The 22,962-nt window shown below is 36.0% G+C and overlaps 1 protein-coding gene across 1 annotated transcript in view; it reads right to left on the reverse strand.

Moving 5' to 3' along the window:
* Window positions 1–22,962, reverse strand: part of SGK1 (serum/glucocorticoid regulated kinase 1) — a 98,824-nt gene that overhangs the window by 15,520 nt on the left and 60,342 nt on the right. The window contains exon 3 of the mRNA XM_019732732.2: window positions 12,665–12,740. Within this exon, the coding sequence (XP_019588291.1) occupies window positions 12,665–12,740 (76 nt within the window). The remainder of the gene's footprint in view (window positions 1–12,664; window positions 12,741–22,962) is intronic.

Here is a 22,962-nt window from a genome sequence, read left to right on the forward strand (position 1 = left end):
TCCTGACATTCAGACCTCAGAGTAAACATCACTTGCACAGTGGACCTAAAGTAATCAGCCGACCATCCTTTGTCACGCACCCTATCTCAATTATCTGCATATTAGTTTTATTATCTGACATGCTTCTTGGGTTTATTTTTTGGCTCCCAAACTAGAAAGTAGCCTCTGTGAAACAGGGATAAGATCTGTCTTATTCTCCGTAGAATCCCTGGTACCCAGAAGAGTGCGTGGCCCATAGGAAGTGCTTAACAAATGAAAAAGTTTAATATCGCCCCTATATATGTCCAGGCACATAATTGCTTCTCAACCAAATTTAGAATGCTCCCCTTCACCTAATTAATAATCAAGGGTACATTTCCTAGCAGTCACTTTACAACTCACTATAAAAAGCAAAACAAGATGAAAGCAAACAAAAAAACCCTTGGATTTAGTGATTTTATTTCATGTTACATATTATGCTACTCAATTGCTTCGGAAAACTGAGGGAGTAGATTTTATGAATGATGTACAATGACAAAATTGAAATTAAGACTGTTATTTTGGTCCAAAAGGGATTATTAAACAATCATATTGAATGACCATTTTTCAAGAAAACTAATGCTTTTTTTTACAGACAATGTTTAATGGATAGTTTGCAAGTTCAGCCTTTGTCAAGGTTTTCATTTGCTTGGTTAAAACGCCAAGTTAGCCTCTTGTTCCAAGGACCACAGATAATCTTCTAATGAGTCAGAAAAAAATGTATCCTTTATTTCTCTCCTTTTAACATTGCCCCCCAAATTCTCTTTTGCCTCAAATTCCTTGCTGTCTATAAAGATAGGATTTAAAAATGAGCAGCCCATTAGGTCCCATGATCTTTTACCTCCGTTTTCAGCTGAAGGCCTTCTGGCCTGTTCTGTTTATGAACCTCCACAGTTTTGCAGGTATGGAACGATCACGTTCACAAAGCACTGGCAGTTGACTGAGAAGAATTGCCTTTTCTTTAAAGAAAGTGACAGCAAGCTACCTTTCCAGGAGTGTCAGAGTTCAGGGAGGCAGCCTTGGTGCTTTCAATGTCTCTTCCCAGCATTCTATGATTGCCTGGCATAGTCTGTAAAAGTATCTGAAGGTAATGTCAGCAAAATGTCACACAGGATTTGCAGACACATAGGAATAAAGGGAGGGAAAACCCTCTTCATTAATGATACCATATGAGTTTGGTTGGTAGAAAAGAATGCTGCCATAACCTGTTTAACTTCTGTCATATACCAACTTTGCCCATGCGCGTCAGAACCTGTCGTCCAGCCTGAAGACACAGAGGATAACATGGCCGCTTCACAGAGTATTTTCTTTCTGTTTTGCAATCATAGAGTTCTTCCATAACTTTCATACTGTCACAAATCCTGAATAAACATTTAATACAAAACACTTCTACTTTATTTTCTTTTACAATGTCCTTCTCTATACAATGGCAAGAACTTGATAAAAAGAATTCCTATCGTGCAGTGCCTAATGTGAAGTTTAAAGCCATAGCAGAATGACCATTTTGTGGTCAGAAGTGGCAAGAGCCACAGCACATGTGTAGGTGCTGCAAATGCTTACTACCAAGTTGGTGGATAATTGCATTTTTATATCTGTGATTATATATGCATGTGCGTGTATTAGTAGTCAGGGTTCTCCAGAAAAACAAAACCAATAGTGTGTGTGTGTGTGTGTGTGTGTGTGTGTGTGTATAGAGAGACAGAGAGACAGGAACAGAGAGATATTGTAAGGAATTTGTTCATACAATTATGGAGGCTGTCAGGTCCAAAATCTGCAGGGTGGGCCTGAAGACTGGACACCAAAGGAAGAACCAATGTTGCAGTCCAAAGGCTATCTAAGTCCAAAGTCCAAGTCCAAAGGCTATCTGTAGGAAGAATACCTCTTGCTCACAGTAGATCAGTTTTTGTTCTATTAAGACCTTCATCTGATTGGATGAGGCCCTTCACATTATGGGGAGCAATCTGCTTTACCCAAAATTCACACATTTAAATGTCAATCTCATACAAAAAACACCCTCACGTAAACATCCAGAATCTCTGGGCACTTTGGCCCAGCCAAATTGATACATTATATTAACTATCACAAGTCCACCCCTTGTCAACTTGGCACCCATCTGCATCTTCTTCTACTTAAGCTTCATATAAAGACAACAACAAGGTCATACTTCCAACTAACATGATATAACTTCCACCTAATATGATACAACCGAAAACCTACTAACCCTTTTGCCAGAAGAGGATACAAAATTCTTGTGGGATGTTTACTTTTCTTGATATCCTATCATTTAAATACTATGATGTAAAGTTCATAAATCTTAAATACCTTTTATGTTACATGACAAGGGGGTAAGAGAGGGAAGAAAACAAAAATATTTACTTCATTCATACACACAAATGTTCAGTAAATATTCGACGTAGTTGATGAATATTTCTCTGTGCTGGGCTCACAATAATTTTTTTCTACTTTATTTCTCAGCTTTAAAACCCTCAGATGAACATTAAAAGCCTTGGCCCTTGGCTTGTGACACATTTCAGTGGGAGATGTTTATTCTAGACTAGTTAATAGGAATAAATTAATTTTTGTATTTACGATTATATCCTGGATCGGAACTTCTATGATTAGCTGTCACTGCCTAATTTTCTAAGAGCAAGTGGTCATACCATCAGACACATATGACAGTATTATTTGCTTTTGAGTTGTGATTATAGAATCCTTTTGACAAATAAGATTAGTTATATGAAAAGAACAGTTTGGTGGTTGGGCTAAGAGTTTCAGATATATCAACAACAACTTCTGTTATTTCTTAGTGTGTGTGATAACACCAACCTTGTTTCATCATCACCATTTCTCATAAGACATAAATGAAATCTAAAAGAATGAAAATAAGCTTTTGTATAAGACCACAAGAAAATTAAAGAGAGGAAATTAAACAGATGTGAATGAAAGATAGGGGTCATGAATAATGCCTCACTTTCTAAACTAAATAAATACGGTCACTTTAAAGAAGTTACTACAATGCTGTTCATAAAACTTTATGTTTAAAATTGAAAGGAGACTAACTATCCTCAGTATCTACAATGATTCCATTTCACAATTCATAAAATGTTGCTTAAAAATCTAAAGCCTTAGATCACAAACATAAATCATCAGGATAGACCTATTTGAAATTCATTCTTCAAATCATGTTGTTTATATACATTTTTATGTACCAATATAAATCCAGTTTGGCAAGTTCTGTTTAATAAGCCTTGAATTTACCTTTTAAAAGCAAAATAATTTTCTTTTTCTCTTTACCACATTGTAAATACTGTACTTTAATGTCCACAAGCTGCTCTTGTAAGCATCACTAGGGTCCACTGCCTTCTGCCTTTTCTTTTTATAATGGGAACAAATAACCAAAGGGCAGAAATAAGTGCAACAAACATAGTTTCCATCTAAGCCCCATTTGCCACTCTCCTCTTCCCCCTTCTTCTTATTTTTTCACAGTTCCCAGTTACCATTTTCTTTTCTTAGGATTTTTCATTTTCTTTAGGATTATTCGTTTTTGTAAGGATGACAGGAAACTTGTGACTTCCCAGCACTGTTATTCCTTTTCTTAAAACAGTTACAGAAAATTATAATTAATATTACACACAGTATATTATGTGCATATATACATTATATGTAATATGCATTACATATTACATATTATTAAAATATCAATATTGAAAAAACATTAGAAAGCACATTTACATAAAAATTGTCAAAGAGGAATGAATACACTAGACATAACTAGATTACTTCCAAGAATAACAGTAAAAGTGTCTAACACAAGTAGCCTTGTTAGAACATGCTACTTCTGGATCTAACATCTTATGTACCCCATATGAGACAATTATTTTTCCTTATAGAGCAATCCTTTCTGATTTTCACAGGTGGCTTTCTGACAATTTGCTTCACAAAGAGACTGAGTGAAGGCGTGTGGCTGGATCATTGTAGACTCATTGCCATTTCTAAAAATAATTCAACAACTCACTTCAGACAGTCCATAGACCGTGCATTAAATGCCCTTTTCTCTTTGTTTTAAAGTTTGAAGCTATTGTATATACATGAAAGTTGGAGGGGGTGTGTGTGGTTTTATAATAGCACTGCCAGACTTACTTCATGTGTTTCATAAAATTGTGAACAGATTCTATTAGTGTTAAAAGAACTTTAGGAACTATGAACCTCCTTACAATATTCCCGATGACCATTTATTGAGTTCTATCTTTAATTTTTACTAAAATCACCTCTACTTCCAAGGTTATCTCTAGCATTGCCAACTAGCATCAGTTGGTGATGTTCTTCCTGAGACCATATTCAAATATTCTTATGAAGTTTTTTAAGGAATAGCATTTCTGCACATTCCAAAGCCAGGCACAGTGGTGATGCTGAGAACACACTGATCAACAAAGAAGATGTGTCTCTCTGGAACAGCCACAGTTCAGTGCATCTATCATAATAGCTAGCATCCGAATAAGTGGCAGACACTATGCTTTAGTGCTTTTTATGCAATAATTTTTCTTCAGATTTTGAAAATGATGTTTATATGTGACCAAATAAAATACTTCTGTTATTAAGGGCAAAAAAATCTAAAATTCCTTTTTCATATTTAAATTTCTCATTTAATCTTCATAATTACCTTATAAAAAACTGTTACTATCTCCTTACACATTCTTAAGATCTGAGGCTTAAAAAGGTAAACAGTTGTGTGAGACAACATAGTTAGTAATGGCAAAACCAGAATGTAAATCTAGGTTTTTCCGACACCAAAACCTCTGCTTTTCACCAGTAAAATAATTTGCCTCTCCATCTGTTCCAAATGACAGTCCTTCACATATCTGTAGGCAGCAATCTTTATTTTAACTTATATTTACACTATTTTATTCATGTCTACTTGTGTTTTTCCAGTTTATCTCTCTGAGTTTTCAATGGCAAAAACTTGTCATCTCTTCCATAGAACATTGAGCAAAAAGGGACACAATATGTCTCACACCTATAAAACAAACCCTTCATTTGCCTCAATGTTCTCCTTTTTCCACCTCCCCCTGCCTAATGGCAAGACCACACCTCAATTTGAATCTCATCCTTTACTTGTTCTTTCCCTAAACAATTGTGTCCACATTCAAGCTACTTTCATTGCAAAGCTTTACTCTTAGCTTTTTGAAACTGTAGAAAGAGAACTGGAGGAGTTTCCAGGAAATCTGCCTTCAGTTCTGTGGATTAGCTTTTGTAACTCATTGTGTGGCTTTGGGCAAAGCACTTAACACTTTCGAGTATCCTGAGGGTTAACAACCATTTTGTTAATCTAAAACCCGCAGGGCATTTTGAAAAGATCAGATAAAACGAGATATGAGAGAATAATTTGAAAACTCACGTGTGTTATGTAATTAAATACCTATAAGAACAGTGCAGCTGAACTATTAATATAAAATTGTCCTCTAAAAGCCAAAATTTTAATCAGGGGGAAGAGCTAATTGCTGCATATTTCTGTAGAGGGAGGGTCCATGGTTCCCAGAGCTACACTTCTGGTAGCAGTCTGTTCCAAAGGCTTCAGCTCACCCTGAGATAATTTTTTTTTTCTAAATCCTTTTAATTTTCTTTTTACAGTCACTGAACACCTTCATAAAAAAAGCGAGTTTCGGAATAAGAATCTTAGAGTTGATTTACTTCAAGGAACTCTTATTTTACAAATGGGTTTGCTGGGGGTTCCCTGGCCTATATTCGAATTCTGTTCTGTCTCTGAGTCTCCCAGGTTTGCTAGGACCTCCATCTCCCTATGCTCCTCCTACCCTCATATGTCCCACCCCTCCATTCCTAATCCCTCACTTTCTATCCTGCCCCTGCCTCTCTCACTGTGCCATTTCATTCTTGGGATAGCATTTTTATTATTAATCATTGGTCTATTCTACCTATTATATAGTTTACAATTTTAAACTTGTAAAATAATTTTTTTCCCAGAATTTGAAAATTATGTTTATATGTGACCAGATAAAATACTTCTGTTATTAAGGGCAAAAATCCACAATTCTTTTTTTCTTTTACTTTTCCTATGATAGACATGTAACCTCCTGAAATATTGTCTTATGTATTATGCATCATGTATTATGGGCAAAAAGAAAGCTGTCAAAGGCTGAATATTTCAGCACCTTTAAAGTAATAAAAGTACATTCTGACATTAGCTGCAACTAAAAGCCACTACATTTAAAAAAATCTGCTGTCCTTTTAGTCTGAGGTAAACTAATAAAATGAGAAAAGATTTATTAAAATACGAGAAAAATAACTTTTTAAAAATTACGAGGTTGTGTTTAATCTATTTTCCTTGTATTTTTTTTTTTTAAGTGAGAAATTTTCCTTTTACCATTTTAACCATGATAAAATGTCCTTTAATACTCTGAAAATCAAAGATCTTAGACACAAAATGAATGATTTGGATAAAATGGGTAGAAGGAAATACTCTGAAAATATTTTAAAAGAACCCCAGGGAATCAGAAAAATCAGGCATTGTGAAACACTGTTAGTTTAGCCTTGAGTAAAACAGCAGAAATAACAAGTAATTTTGGTCATAACATAGAGAAAGAGAAATTTTTGAGTTCAACAAAGGCAGAAACAGATTTTGCTCCAACTCTAAAGCTGAACTCTGAATTTACACCATCTGAGGGAACTAGAGGGGGCTTCTCTGCGCTGAGCTAAACTGAGTCTGTAGTCACACATTCACACACTTGGGAGCCAGACAATCAGGATTGGATTTGACAAACTCTGCTGTCAAACACACTTAAATGCTACATCAGCATGACTCAGATTCTTTAAACAGAGGAGTTTTGAAATGACATTTTGCTCCTCACTGAAATAAATACCTATCCATGAAGTTGGAAACCTCTAAACCATTGTAATGGTTAAAGCCATGTAAAACTTTACGATCTTTGCTTAAGAAGGCGATATTTTGTCTATATGACTAGGCAATTTCTTAAGTTCTCTGTAGCTTGAGGATATTATGTCCAGTCATATGTCTATTTTTCAGGAAGCTTATCAGTCTTGTGTCTGGAGACCGAGACAACAGAAGACAGAGAATGATGAGCTTCATGGTTCAGAGAGAAAAAAAACAAGCTATAGATCTGGTAAAGTATGAAATAATCACAGTAATGACAAAATAAAATGTGGTATTCTTTCAACCTGTAGTTTGTAACCCTATTATAAAGCAGGGGGATCTGTTCAGGCTTGTATAAATGATATAATTCTTTCTCCAGGTAAAAAGAACTAACAAAAACTGACCACTAACTATACGCCAGATATAGTTCTAAGCACTTTTACCAGTATTATTTCCTTTAATCCTCACAAACCTCTATGACCTATTATACATATTCCATTTTTGCAGGTAAGAGAGATAGAAGCACAGAAGGGTGAAATCATTTATCCAAAGTGACACAGGTAATAAGCATTGAAGCTTGTGGCAAACTCAGGCATCCTTGACCCAAGAGTTCACAGCACTAACCACAACAGATGGTAAACTGTTGAGCACTTCCTGCTGCTCCATCCAGGACTCACTGGGAAGCATGGCCAAATGGAAGGCTGGTCAGCTGTGAGGTGAGTCCAGGTTACTGCAAAAGATGTGGTTCAGGAAACTGAGGATGATTGTGGCTACCTGATCTAAGATGGAGGGAATGAGTACCAAATTCTATTTTGAAAAGTGAGTTGGAGAGATCGGGGAAGTCAAAAGCAGCATGAATGCATTGTTCTTATGATTGTGCCCTGTCCTTTCCAAAGCCTACCTTCATTCTGGCAGCATTATGTGATCTTTGGAATTCTTCATTGTGGGTAAGGTGATTTTTATTACTGAGATAGCTATCTTTTCTTTCGGTTAGAACCTGAGTAAATGAGGCCAGTCCACTTAAAAGATTTTCATGTATCCATTGGTTTTTAATAAATGGTTTATCTCTGATAGCAAGAGGCAAAGTCTACGGTGGCCACCATATATCAGATGAAAAATTTCCATATAAGCAGATTGTGTTTACCTTTCATAAAATTTTTCTTTTTGGTTAGATAACGAGGTACTTTGTGGGATGAAGCAACTGTTTTCTAGATATAAATATGCGAGTGTTTTTGCTTTTTAAGAAAAAAAAATCTAGAAATTTTTTTTGTTCATGTAAAACAATCTATATAATGAAGTCCTTCCTTTCCTTACATTAATTCGGTGATATAATTTTATATATTGTCTAAAGTACTAAAATATTTCTGGGGCCCATATGCTTTCAAACTGTGAATCATTTCATTTCTACATTTTGTACATAAACTATTACTGCTCCTAAATAAATATGATTCTATATTTTAATATCACTTTATATGTTTATTTAATACTTCTTTATAGTGATTTCTACATCTCCAGAAATTTTTGCTGAATTTTAAAATGTGATGAATCATTAGAAAATATGAAGAAATAATGCATAATCCTGAAAATATAAGGGAAAGGAAATTAAATTTTCTCTGTGGGAATAAATTTGCACAATAATGATTCTTTCTCTTTAATTTTTGCTCGAAAGAAATCTAGACATTTTGAACATCCCAAGGCATGGCAAAATGAGTGCCCGGTTAAAATCATGGCCCTTGCAAAAAAAAAAAATCTTTATTGTTTAACCACTTCATTATCTGACTTTCTTTAAGCAAAGAACACTATCTGTGTCACCAATAATAGTACTGGGGAAAACACACATTCTGAAAGCATAGGGAAACTCATCAGACTCTGAAATTCTAATTTAATAGGATGTTACAGACCACCGCAGGACCAGCAATTGAAAAATGAAGGTGTGCAAAAACAACTCAAGTATCAAAGCCGGAAAGAAAAGATAATAGAAAAGAGCCTAAACTTGTGCAGTTTTTTTGCTGATTGTCAGAACAAATGCTGGGAGTGCATGAGGGAGTCAAGTCCAGTGAAAAAATGGATGGCTGGCAGGGTTGTGGGTGATTAATTTTCTTCCCTTCTCTATTTTCATTTCTTTCCTGTGATGAACATAGGCTACTTTTATATTATGTTCAGAAAAAGCTTTTTAAAAATTACTTTCGTTCCTCCAACTGTCCATAGCTATCCAACTGAGCATGGCAGTCCTGTCCTCTGGCTGTAACGCAAAAAGACAGCAAGTATGAAAATCTAGGCATTCTCACTAGATTCAGGGTGAGCTAACCCTCAGTGATTCCTTACATCAAAACAAAACAACTTTTAAATTTAAATTCCTTTTCTATCAAGTAAAAGTGCTTAGTTACGCCTAATATTTAACTCTTCTTAAGCTTATATCAAGAGACGACATACATTAGATTAAATAAGTAAAATGCACTGAGGATGGCTGGCTTTGAATGAAAATATTCCATTCACTGAAATGTATTTTCCATGGGAAATTATGGAATAATTTTATCACAATTATTTCAGGAATTGGTAAAGGTTACCATAATAAAATTCATACTGTGACAAGAATATTGCCTTTGCAAAGAATCCATTTCCAAGCTCATAAATTTGCATGTTGCACAAGGATGCTTTAGCTTGTGTTTATGCTTAACAGAATGGAAGGCATTTAGAATAAATTTTAGTTAGAGTGCTGACATTCTGAAGAAGAAAGGGCACAGTGCAGTGCAGAAACAATTGCATCCCTCAGATTCAAATTCTAAGAAAACTACTAATAGACTAGAAGAATGTTTAACTTCCTAAACATCTTAAAGTACATAGATTCTAGTCTAGACACATCATAGTCAAACTGATAAAACCAAAGATTTAAAAAAAAATTTAAAACAACCAGTGAACAGCAACACATTACATTCAGGATAACAATAATTTAAATAATCACTGATTTCTCTTAGAAACTGTAGAGACCAGAACACCATGGACCAACATCTTTAAAGTGATGAAAGAAAGAAAGAAAGAAAGAAAGAAAGAAAGAAAGAAAGAAAGAAAGAAAGAAAGAAAGAAAGAAAGAAAGAAAGAACAAAAAAAACCATATCTAGGAAGAATATCATTCAAGAAAGAAATAAAGATATTTTCATTCATGAAGGCATATCATGAAAATAAAAGAGAACCATGAGATATCATTGCCAGAGAATCACTGCATTATAAGAAATGTTAAAAGAAGATTTTCCAGGCTAAAAGAAAAAATTATCCGTGAGGGAAACTTGGATCTTCAAGAAGAAATGAGGAACATCATAGATAGTAAACATCAAGGTAATCATAAAAGATGTTTTCTTCAAAATACATTGCACTTGTAGGCTTTATTTCACATGTAGAAGTAATATTTTTGACAACCATAATGTAAAGGAAAGGAGGGGCAGTGTGAAAAATAGAATTATACTATTTCAAGATTTCTACACTGGCCTGTGAAAATTTAAAAGTTATTTTTTGTAATCCCTAGAGCCATCACTAGGTATCACAGATACCTAGCCTTCACAGATAAATTAATATTGAATTCTAAACAACATTCAAATAATCCTAGAGAAGTCAGGAAAAGAAGAATGGGCAAAAAAAAGAAGAGAAGGCACATGAGGAAAATAAATAGCCAGGTGGTATAGTTTTATCTAATCAGATCAATAATGACATTAAGTGTAAGTGGTCTAAACATTCCAGATAAAAACCAGAGATTGTCATTTAGAATTTAAAAGGAAAACCTAACTATGTGAGGTCTGTAAGAGAAGCACTTTAGCTGCAAGACACAGGTAGGTTGAAAGTAACTGGATAGAAAGATGTACCATGGGAAGAGAAGGCCTAAGAAGGCTGACTTAGCTATATTAATATAAGAAAAAAGTGACTTCAAACAAAGACTTGCACCAAGATAAAGAGGGACATTTTGTAATGATAAAGGGATCGATTCATCAGGAAATCATAACAATTATAAAAGCATATGTGCTTGATGTCAGAACTTCAAAATACATGAAACAAAAATTGACTGAATTAAAAGAAGGAAAAGAGAATTTCTCCACCACAGGTGGAGATTTTAATACTCCTGTCTCAGTAATTGATTGGACCACTAGCCCCTTATCTCACCAAAAAAAGTCACTAGACATAGACCTTACTTAGTCTAGGAGGCTCCTTATTAGATGAGCTGCTGCGGGAGGGATCCTATATCTTTGTAACCTCATTGATGACACACAAATAATCTTTAAAACATTTTTTAAATGCGTAGATCTGAAGTATTCCTGTTACTCTTTCTCTACATGTTCTGCATTAATTTTTCTTATAATTTCTCCAGCTCTGTAAAGAACCTGAGTATCACTTTCTAGACCTGTCCTGTACTGATTCCCCTCCCATTCTGTTCTCATTATGTAACTTCGAGAATCTTTTATTTTTCAATTGTAATATTTTGTGCTACATAGTCTCTTCACAATATATGAGCAGCAGGTCTTAATAGCAGTCTCAGCTTGTGGATGGCTTGTTTATTTTGTGGTTGTTTTACTAATGGACCAAAATGATAGTATAAATAGCCCAATTCACTTTCATGTTTTTTCATCTTTCTTCAAAAGACATAAAACAAGACAGAACAATTTTTTTGACAGATGAAATTGATAATAAGTTTAGACCACAAGCTTGGCCTTTGAAAACTAGGCATCAGAGAGGTTTTCACTCCCCTCCTGAACCCCTCCCGCTTCTGCTAATAGGCATGGTCTCTGACTCTCTTTTATAAAGAAAAGATTAAAGCACAGATTTAGCCCACACTGCTGCTTCTTCCTAGGAAGTGAGATATAGAACTGGGCATGCAGTCTCTCCATCCAACTCCCAGCCCTAGTATTTTCTGGTCGTGAGTTTTTAATACGTCAGCTAACCTCTTTCATTTTCTGATCTCATCTCTCACACAGCGAGAGGGAGAACAGGCTTCCCCGCCTGTTTCAGGGTGTTGCCACAAACACTAAATTAGATTTTTGTGAATGCACTTTGTAAAGCCATAAGGCTTAATACAAATATTAGGTGTCATCACTGATTCTCCATTTAATTAGAAAAGGTGAAAGCTCTAGTAGCACTCTTTTCATTTCCAATGTCTTTACTTGGTACAATTAGACCTCATGGCTCAATGTGTTTGTGGAAAAGAATGAAAAGATATCTTCTATTTTCTTTAAGAATATACCGGACCTTTTGTCTGAGTGTAATTATATAGCCCGAAGCATATTCTCTGATCTGGGAAAGTGACATTCCTCTGACTCTGATTAGATTTATATACATGGATGAATAGAAAAAAATCATACCTGCCCTCCAGGAAGCATTCTGAAGTATGACTCGCCTTGGGTTTTTTAATCCCTTAGTTCCCCTGGAAAAGAAACTGGGGCCAGTGTACTTGCCCCCCTTATCCTGTTCCTCTGTCATCCACTCCAGAAATAGACTCATTTCTCTCTACCATCCAATACTTTCATATACTTCACAATCCAGAAAGCTGTACCTAATGGTATATATGCTTTAGTATATACACTTTAACTACTGAAAGAGAAGATATCATAAAGTGACTTGCATTATTTAAAAAAAAATGATTGTGAAGTATATTCAAGTGTTGGACTAAGTATAAACAAGCAAAACCAAAAATTTACCCTAAACCTTGTCTTGTGTAAGGTTTTACTACAGAATGCTTTCTGGACATCACAGGGCCACAGTGCATTTTTCCAATAATACCTGAATCATCATTAGTCCAGAATGTTCTTGAATCAGGCTTGGTCAAGATGTTGGCAGGATTACATGGCTCTTTCACCTTGAAAATATAAGAAAACAAAAATAACGTGAAAGTGGCTTCACCATTTCAGCTGTTTCAGGTGTACAGTTCTCTAGGCAGGATTCCAAGGATGACACTAGCACATCTGGCACATCTGTACCCTAAGTAGGATGACCAACCATCTCAGTTTGTCCAGGATGGAAAGATTTCATAGGCCTGACTCAGTTTCACTGCCAGGGCTAATGGCTTTGTAAGTAGATGGGGTGGAGTTCAGCCCCCACTCATTCCCTCATTCCGTGCTTTTTTATGACATGCAAACTGCACAGCTATATGCAGAGGCTCTGAAGAATTAGCAAACTGATTAGTGTAAGAACACTCATCACATAAAAAAGATGTTTTGGACTTCTACTTAAGAAACATTGTACTTTTAGTATATATGCTTGAAAAAATACATATTAAGGAAGAGCTACTTTTAATTAAGTAGCACTTTAAAATGAATTCTTATTTTATAATCATAGCAGGATTTATATATTTAAATATACCACATGCATATATGCAATATGTATTATTTATTCAACCTAAAGCTCTGCCTAGTGCATATCCAACTAATAGATTCCTTACAGTAAGTTCCTGGGAACAACAATGATCCTTTTTTTGTCTTCCCCTCAATGGACAAAATACAAATCTTAGTGTTAAGGACATTCCATTTAGTGTGATAATTTAATTACTGTGAAGTCTCTAGTATTTACTATTTAATGAATGAATTCCTTTCATTGTAGTGTATAGTCAAGATACTCGAAAATGTCACTAGGTACATTGTTTAGTTCCAATGACATTTTTTTTTTTCCCATAACAAGTCTTTATTGATGAAAGAAGCAGTGCTTTGATTTACAACCTGGCACAAACTCTTTCTCTTCTGACCTAGTATCCAAGGATATGTGGAAATCAGGAAATAAAAGAGTTATTTGCAACCTCAAGTTCACTGCAACATTAGTCACAATAGCTAAGATGAAGAAACAACTTAAATGTTTCTGGACAGATGAATGGATAAGTAAAACATGGCACATATATAACAATGAAATATTATTCTGCCTTAACAAAGAAAATCTTGACATGCAAGAACATGGATGAACCTTGAGGAATTATGCTAAGTGAAATAAGCCAGATGGACAGATATTGCATGATACTACTTACAGAGGTATCTAAAGTAGTCAAACACTTAGATGCAGAGGCTGGGGAAGGAGGAAGTGGAGGGTTGCTGTTCAGTAAGTATGAAGTTTCAGTTATGCAAGACAAGTAAGTTCTAGAGATCTGCTGAACAACATTGTACCTATAGTTAGCAGTGCTGTATTGTACACTTAAAAATTTGTTAAGAGGATAAATCTCATGTTAAGTGTTCTTACCACAATTGAAAAAATCCTATGTCTGTTAAAATATTAGATACACTCATAAAATATTTCATACATAGATATATAAGTGGTCTGTATTTTATTAGTGAAATTTTCTGGTAATGTAATGTGTTTTTAATTTACAGGAAACATGATTTTAGAAGTAAAATTGTGGTTTAAAAAAATCATTTTTACCAGAGGGTAAGGGGTGTGGGGGATAGGAGATGAGGGTAAGGGGGATCAAATATATGGTGATGGAAGGAGAACTGACTCTGGGTGGTGAACACACAATGGGTGAACCTGAAATCTATGTAATTTTACTAACAATTGTCACCCCAATTTAAAAAAATCATTAAAATGTAAATCTCGAGGAAAAAAAATACAACAGTATGTGGCCTAGCACCATTCTGTGAAGGACATTTTGAGCAGCTCTGCAAAACCTCTCTCAAACTCCACTGGATAGCCTCAGTATAAATTCTTTCAAAGGATTTTTCTATTTCACTAAAGTATTGCTCCCATCGTTAGAAAGCTCTTTGTCAGTTGAACCGAAATCTGGATCCTTGAAACTTTCCTCACTGATTTTATCTAGTTCACTCTTGAGTTACATAGACTAGATCTATTCCCTGTTTTATACTATAAAATAATATCTCTAATATTTGAAAGGAGCTATTTTGTGTCCCCTTAGCCGTCATTTCCCAGGCTAGCTGGCCCTCTTCTCTTTCATTGTTCCTTCTGAAATGGTTTTAAGTCTTTTTACTGAGATCACTGTGCCCCAGAAGACATCTTCTCTTCTTTGGCATGTGAGCTAATCCCCTGGGAGCTCCCAGGCCAGCATCAGCTAATAGTCACTGAAATAAGGAATTTGCTTTGGAGACAACTCTTGGGGAGGACTATAAGCATTATTTCCAGATGTGAGTAATTAAAATGTTTCCATGAACCTATAAATAGTTCTCTATTATTTAGCCGCTGTTTAAATACTTTTTATTCCAAAAAGTCCTAATTGATTTTATAACTATAGACACATTTGGAAAATTGCTGTGTATGAGCATTCTTCCTGCCTTAAGCTCTAATTACCTTGTGTCTTTGTGGTGTTTGTGTCAAACAAATATTATTCCTCTAAATCTCATCTACTTATGAATGATTATCACTATTTGTTTGAAAAACTACAACAAAAATAATTTCTTCTTGCTCTTCGTGTTATTATCATTCAATAGAAAGTGCGAATTTTCATGACCCCCAAGCACCAAAGTAGCCACAGCAAATTATCTACAGAGCGCACACAGTGTATTGTTAGCACAAGTTTATACAGATCCATGAGTAACTATATATATATACTGCAACAATTTGTACGCAATGCCCTAAAACCCACTCCTGTAGTTTCAGGTGCTTCACAGAAGTGAGAAAGTTCATTATCAGATGTCAGTCCTGCTGAGTCTTCATGAGACCCCTGTGGCTGAAAGGTGAGGAGCACCTTGAGTTTGACCCCTGGCTGAATCCACAATGGCCTCTGGTTCTTTCCTTCTTTCCCTGGGATAGGATAGGCAGTAGGGTATGCCCCTTGGATGTGTGACTGAAGAGGGGTGAAGAGGTTATATTACAACAAGAATAGTGGAATATTATGGAGGTTTTAAACATTTTATGATGGAAAAATTTCAAGCATACGCAGGAGTAAACAGTATCATAAACCTCTATGTACCTATCATCCAATTTTAACAGTTATCAACATTGGGCCAATCTTATGTGTCTATCCTACTTTTTTAGGCTGGAATATGTTAAAGCACATCCCAGACATCATGACATTTCATCTATAATTTCTTGAGAATGTGTTTCTAACTGATGACATTGTTTTCGTATAACCATCATGCCATTACTATCACCAACCACTTCAACAATAATTGAATTTATTAAACTTTAATGAGGGTTATTAAAGTTTATTTAATAAATGACAGCATACGCAGTCTGAAAAGCAGAATGAGTACTTGCGCTGTCTTGCATACAGAGGAATTTGTAACTGATGATTAAAAAAGAGATCGTTTAAAACTGTGATCTCTGTAGAGTCAATAGACCTTTTCACTTATTTAAATCCTTCTAGATTTTTTTTTTTGGGGGGGTGGAGGAGGTCATCATAAAATGACATTTTTCTAATAGAAGCAGTATTGTCTTTCAACTTATTTCCAATGCATCCCTGGGGAGAAAGGAGAGAAAATTTCCTTGACTGATGGAATTGAAAGTGTTGGAGTGTGAAGGTGAAGGGAAGAGGAAGGTCATGGCTGAATGCTTAATCCCTATAGTTTTGAAATCTAGAAGTGCTTTTGTAAGTTACTATAACATTAGGCCATTAGAAAGATAGGGGCATTTGAATGATAGAAAGTCTTGAATATTAGAAGACAGCACGGTGTATGAGGCTATCACATTTAGGGAGATGTCAGATGTTCAGAAATTTTGGACAAGCTCTGGGGAATGAACCTGGGAATAAATCATTACAAGTTTCAATGACATGAGCAAAGAGCCAGTCTTAATTTTATAAAATGTCTCCAATTAAAAACAAAAATGTCTCCAATTAATGGCAAGTTGGAATATTGGTAGGATTACTAGAAAAGAAACAGTTATGGTCATCTTTCTTCGTTCCCTCTCTTCCTGATTTAAAGAACATTGGTCCCAAATAAGTAAATGCATATAGTGTGCAAATAAGTATATGCATAGATGCAGATAAAAATAATTTAAAAATTACCTGTGATGCTGATACAGGAAAAATAAATTAGAACATACAGATTTCTCCCTGATTTACTTTTGACTTATTCATAATAATTTGTATATGTCTTTCTACAAGTCATTTTAACAGTGTATGCTAAAGTCATTAGTTCTTCCTCAAATACAAACAGAAATTCTCAAAATACTTGTCTCTTATTAGCCAAGGAACTTGGTTCTCTCCCATCTCAGGTTACCCAATGTTCAAAAGTAAGCAAGCACACTTTATATCTAGGGAAATGAAATTTTGCTTCTTAAGTGGCTTCAGTGAGGCTTTAGAAAATGTCTCCTGAACCCTATTACAGAATGTAAAACCATCCTGCAAATACTAATTTTGAATTCAGTTCTGTGTATCCAGGAGGAAGAAAAGTCTTCCTGATGCTTTCTCTTTAATGGATTTATTACGTCCAAAACAAGTATTTATGGAGCATTTGTTTAGTTTCAAGATGCTGCCCTGGTTGTTACTCAGGATTCGGGAGCAGGACACAGACATCCACAAAGCGATATGAAACCTGATGTTAAGTACCTCTAAACTCAGTCTGAAGAATGTTGCATAGCTCTTACATTTTGTAAGCATTTAAAGGAGGAAGCAATACTGTGGGCAGAGTTGTCGAGTGAGGTTTCAAGGAGGAGAGAGGAGGTGAACAGGTTTTTAACACTGACAACATTTGGCTTGGTGGGCAGGCAGGAGAAAGGTATCTGAGGTGGGCGGGACAATACAAACAAAGGCGTGGAAGCAAAATTAACAAGGCATGGTTAGGCAACTGCTGATTGAACAATTTCCTGGGAATAAAAAGCTCATGGGAGTAATGATTGGGAACTGGGTAGAAGCCAGATGGTGGAAGGCTTTGAACGTCAATGGGTCATTGTTTATTCTGAGGGAATTCAAGAGCCTTGGCAGTTGGTAGGAAAGACCGGGAGTCAGAAAATACCCAAACTGAAGAGATTAGGAGGCTGCTGTACCATCAGAGGAAAGTTGATGAGAGCACGACGGGGACTGTGAAAATGGAAAGAAAGGAATGGTGTGAAGGGTAGCTGGAATGATTTGATAAGATTTGACAGATGATTGAAAATGAGGGGGATTGGAAGAGTACAAAAATTTCAGGGCTTTGAAACTAGCCGACTAGGAGGATGGTCAAATGCGGTCACAGCTGTCCGTAGTCTCTGGCAGGGAAAGGGACCACCCTGTACAGTGCTTAAGCCAGCACAGCAAGCCGGTTGTGCACAGGTGGGCCTTTCTAAATGTGCTGGGTCTGCAGTTCTCCTGGGAGCCCTCGCTGCATCTCTGACCTCCCCAGACATATCACCATTGGGAACTTAGTGGTGAGGCTTCACTCACACACTCACAGGCAGGTGGGCTTCTCTAGCCTCTGCCTCTGGGCTACAATCTTCCACTTCACACACGGCAGGATGAGAATCCATCCACAATACTTCATTACAGCAAACGTCCCCCAGTTTTTGTATCTGGTATCACTAACCTCTTCCCTCAGAAAGAGGGCAGTTTGAACAAGGACAGCAGGAGTCTGATGAAGAGGTTAGTGAAAGAATCTTATCAGACATGACAGGTCTTGTTTTGGCCCCTGCAAGCTGATGATGTACCCTCATTCACGTGCCTACCATTAATTACACCCAGATGACATGGAACAGAGGGACCATTCCTGGCCCCCGAAGAGACTGTGATCTCACGCAACTAGACACATGTTCTTCCTTTTGTGGCTTTATTTTGCTTGCATTCTTGTTCGTTTTTGATATTTTTCAGTTTTGCCCTTGTGGTTGTGAATTGCTTAAGGCAATTTGCTACCCAACTACTGTACTTATTTATGTTTCTTGCCTGGCCCGGAAAGTGTTTCTGTTTCAACCTCTGGTCTACATAAATTCATGATATCGAGGTTAAAACTTTATTAAATCAGATGTTTTCTATATTCTACACCAGTAGTGCAGTTCAGAGGATCAGAAATTTGGGGAGCTGGAGAAGATCTTTTCTCATCTCCCTGCTTGCTTTATGGATAAGGAACCTGAAGACCAGAGGGTCACGTAGCTTAGAACCTGAAGACTGATTGAGGGCTAGTGTCCAAGTTTGACCGACGCATTTCAAGATGTCAGCTGAAAACTGGTATTGGTTTCTTAACATTTGGATTTATCCTCAATTTTGAAATTAATTCAGTTATGTATTTCACTCAACAAATATTTGTAGATAGTTGATTGTATTGGAGGCACAGTGCTAGCTAGAATCCATAGGCATGGATGGGAATGAGGTATAGATGTGTTCCTGCCCTCATAGAACTTATTTCTAATGCTGATGGTTGAGTGGTATGGAGACAATAGAGTGACACATGTAGGGAGTGAGGTGATATGTGGTCATTTTAGATGCATTAAAGGAGTACATCTTCTTACATACTTTTTCAATAGTATCACCAGAATCAATGATCACACATATGCATTTGTAAGTTAAAACACAAAGCAAAGTAAGCACACAGAGTTGGTTTGATTGGAATGCAGGTCAAACCTTTATATATTCTATAACAAAGCATATAATTAAATTCTTAAAACTTACTTTGTGACATGGTGGTTTTAGACTGTACTTGGCTCAGAAAAGTCAATCAATATGTGTTTATTGACTACATCATTGGTTTGATGGAACTCAACAGATTAAAGTGGCCAATGTTAATACATCACAGTAGAATAGTATTTTGTGGGTAGAATGGATTTAACAGATGACTTAGTTCAGTCTCCTTGTTTAATAAATGGGAATGATTCTGAAAGAGGTAACATGACTTACAGAAGCTCACACAGAGAGTCAGAAATTATTTGTTTTTTATAATACATTCACCATGGTTAGGAGATGACTCCTTGCATTTATCTTAGAGCAAAGTTGGTAGAAATAATTAGATATAGCTCTTTAGACATAGCTTTGGGGTCAGACAGACCTGGAATAAAATATGGCAACGCCATACCTGTGTGTGGCCTTGGGCAAGTTACGTAATCTTTTTTAGATTTAGCCTCCTTGTTGAAAAAATTGGCAAAGTTAGAGTTAGGGTTAAGGTTAAAGTTAGGGTCAGCTGCTCAGAGTTCAATAATTGGTAGGAGTTATTTTTATTTATAGTCATACAATCAAACAGGTTAACAGGAGTATAATGACTTAGAATGCAGGCTAGAAGAGACAGAATCTTTTGACAGAAAAGTTTGCTCTGTTAATTGAATTATCTATGTACAAATAATATTGGCAAAAGTAAAAAATGACTTCTTTCCAGGCATTGTGCTTGCTGAGCACTCAGGCTGGAACTACCTTTGCTCAGATACCTGCATAACTCTTATCTCTTTCAGATATCTGCTCAAATGTCAGCTTCTCAGTGAAGCTTTTCCTGACACTCTGAAATGGAAGCGTCTTTCCCACTTCCTGATTTAGATTTCTTCATGGCACTGAACACCTCTTCATATATAATTGTCTTATTCAATTTTTAATGGTCTCCTGTAAATTTCATGAGTCCTAAAGGAGTGTTTGGCACATATTAGGCATTCCATAAACATTTGCTGAATGATTGAATTATTAATCCCTAAGCAATTAAAAATGAAGACTATAAACCGCACTCAATTCAAGCTATTAGGACAAAAGGAGATAGTCATATGCCAAATTGTTGTGGTTTAACACATGTGTCTTCCTTTCTTCTAGTGTTTTAACCCTCCTGAATTCTTGGCATTAGGGTGATGAAGTGATTTAGAGTGGGGTTAATTTAGAGTTGTTGATGAGTCTATAAATGATTGGGAGTGAACGTCGCTACCCCCAACCAAGCAGTAAGGCTGGGACCTGGCCTGCTGTTAAGCTCCTGACATTGCCATTCAATCTGCCCCCTGCCCTCCCTTTTTTGCATGAAGATGTAGAAAATTGTTTACGTTATACTGTGATACCAAATATATGCAATAGAAACATGTATTAATGATTAGCCATTTTAATCTTTCAGACTATTGTTTATAACTATAACCCAATATGTGGCTGGAAAAAAATAATCTTTGAAACTGTTTGCATAGATTCAAACTCAGTTCAATAAATCATTTGGATTTATCCATAACTAGTGCATGTCTAGGCCCCCCTTCTCCCCCATTTAAGATACATTGCTTTTGAGTGGTTCTCAATTATGGCTACACATTCCAATGAGGAAAGTTAAACAATAAATGCCAGTGCCAGGAGAAGGGAGAAGGGACTGGGGAATCAATATATTTTTAAGCTCCCCAGGAATCTCTTGCTTAAACCAACTGTGCTAAACAGAAGTAATATGGATTAAGTGATGTTTATCCAGTGGGTACAGAGGCAAAATGAAGTATGACCATTTCAGGGTCATTGTACTGTATAAGGGTAATATAAGAAGTGATTCCAGACCCAAGTCAGACCATCAACAAACATCCTCTCGTAGGCTTTATGGGAAAAAGAGAAATGTTCAAATATCTCTAATTGGAAATGACAATATATTCCTTAGTATTATTCTCCATGAGCTTACCTCCAACACATATTTGACAAGAGGAGAAAAAAAATAGAAATTTGAATCTGGATTTTATGTGAGGTTCTAGGAGAAACGTTCCTACAGTTTCCCTATACAGAAGCTATGTCAGATTCAAGGCAAGTGCAATCTCTCAATGACTCAATTGTAATAGCCATTGTAACTTAATTCGCTCTATGCTGTAATTCTTGATGTTTAATTTTCTGTTAATAAAAAGTCTGATAGTCAATCTTCCAATAACAATTTAGCTGTAAAGTCTAAATTGTCAAGTGCAATTGCCAACAAATGCATGGTTTCTTTTCTCCTTCTGTGAATGGACCTAGACATCTCCATTTAAATTCCTGTTGTTTTTCTCATGTGGTAGGCTAACTGAACAATATTTAATGGTTTACAGGTCTAAAAATATTTCTTATATTCCTTGGCTTGCACAGAGTGCTTCTGCAAAACGAGTTAATAATCTGGTCATCCCAGGAGTCCACAATGTTGAGTTAATTTTTTACAGAGGTTCCCAGATGTGCTGGAAGAATCACTCATAGCAGATCCGGCCAATATTTTTTTTAGATTTCATGTGACCTTTCTTGTATCTGATATGAAACACATGTTGAAAACAATACCTGACCATTATGAAATATATTTTTTGCATAAGCAAAACCATCATGAATACATCTTTTACAAAGTTTTCAATGGCAGAGATGGAAGGTTTTCATTGCGTAACTGTTTTAGCATTTAGCCAAGTTAATCATACAGCTTGACAATGATTCTTTATCCAACATCTCTTTGGTATTCAGTGGGTAGGTCATTAGACTCATGGAGAAATAAGTGGGAGAATGTCCAGGGAATAAAAAACATCTATATACCATGTGGCGAAGTGGATAGTTTTACTAAGTACTGAATTTCAGCTTTAAGAGATGCAGGTTCTGATCCCAGCCAAATCGCTTGAGCTCTTTGACTTCTGGGAAGTAAGCAGAATAACAATACGAGGCTATGAGTTCCGAGAAGACCCTGCATTAGTTGTTTCCCTTTACAGGTATTTTCCATATGAGGTTTTACTTTTGCCTTTTCTTTCTGTCCATGCTTTCTTTTCTATTTGTTTTTCAGTGGGCTCTGGGAAATCCTTAGATGAATGGAGTTTGTCTTTTTTCGTGTCTTACAGAGATTCTATAATATTTGTAAAATATACTGTGGATCTCGAGTTCAGTCAAGGGTCAGACAGACAGTCTAGATATTTAAAGGCAAGAGACTGCTACTGAGGAACGAATGAGCTGCTTTTAGTGATCTTAAGAAGGGAAGTAAATGTCACTGCAATCTAGTACTACAATATTAAGCATTTCAAGTCACACTAAATTTCAGCACAACAATTACTAGTATTTTTATGGAGTGTTTACAATGGGCCAGGCACATTTATTGTATCATTAGTTAATCCTCACAACAACCTCTGGGCACTCTTGTTGTCCCTTTTTTGGGGGGAGGGGAAGTATGGAGAAATTAACCTTTAAAATCTTATCTATTAGGTGACATCAGCGAAAAAGCAAAATACGCATCTCCAAGCTCTTGTCCCCAGACAGAAACATCAAAAAACAAGCAGAAGCGGTCAGAACCAAATTTGTTAAAACTCTGAAAAACAGTTGAAAG

The sequence above is a fragment of the Rhinolophus sinicus genome, linkage group LG05 (genome assembly GCF_036562045.2).
Source record: "Rhinolophus sinicus isolate RSC01 linkage group LG05, ASM3656204v1, whole genome shotgun sequence".
In the NCBI taxonomy this organism is placed as follows: Eukaryota; Metazoa; Chordata; class Mammalia; order Chiroptera; family Rhinolophidae; genus Rhinolophus; species Rhinolophus sinicus.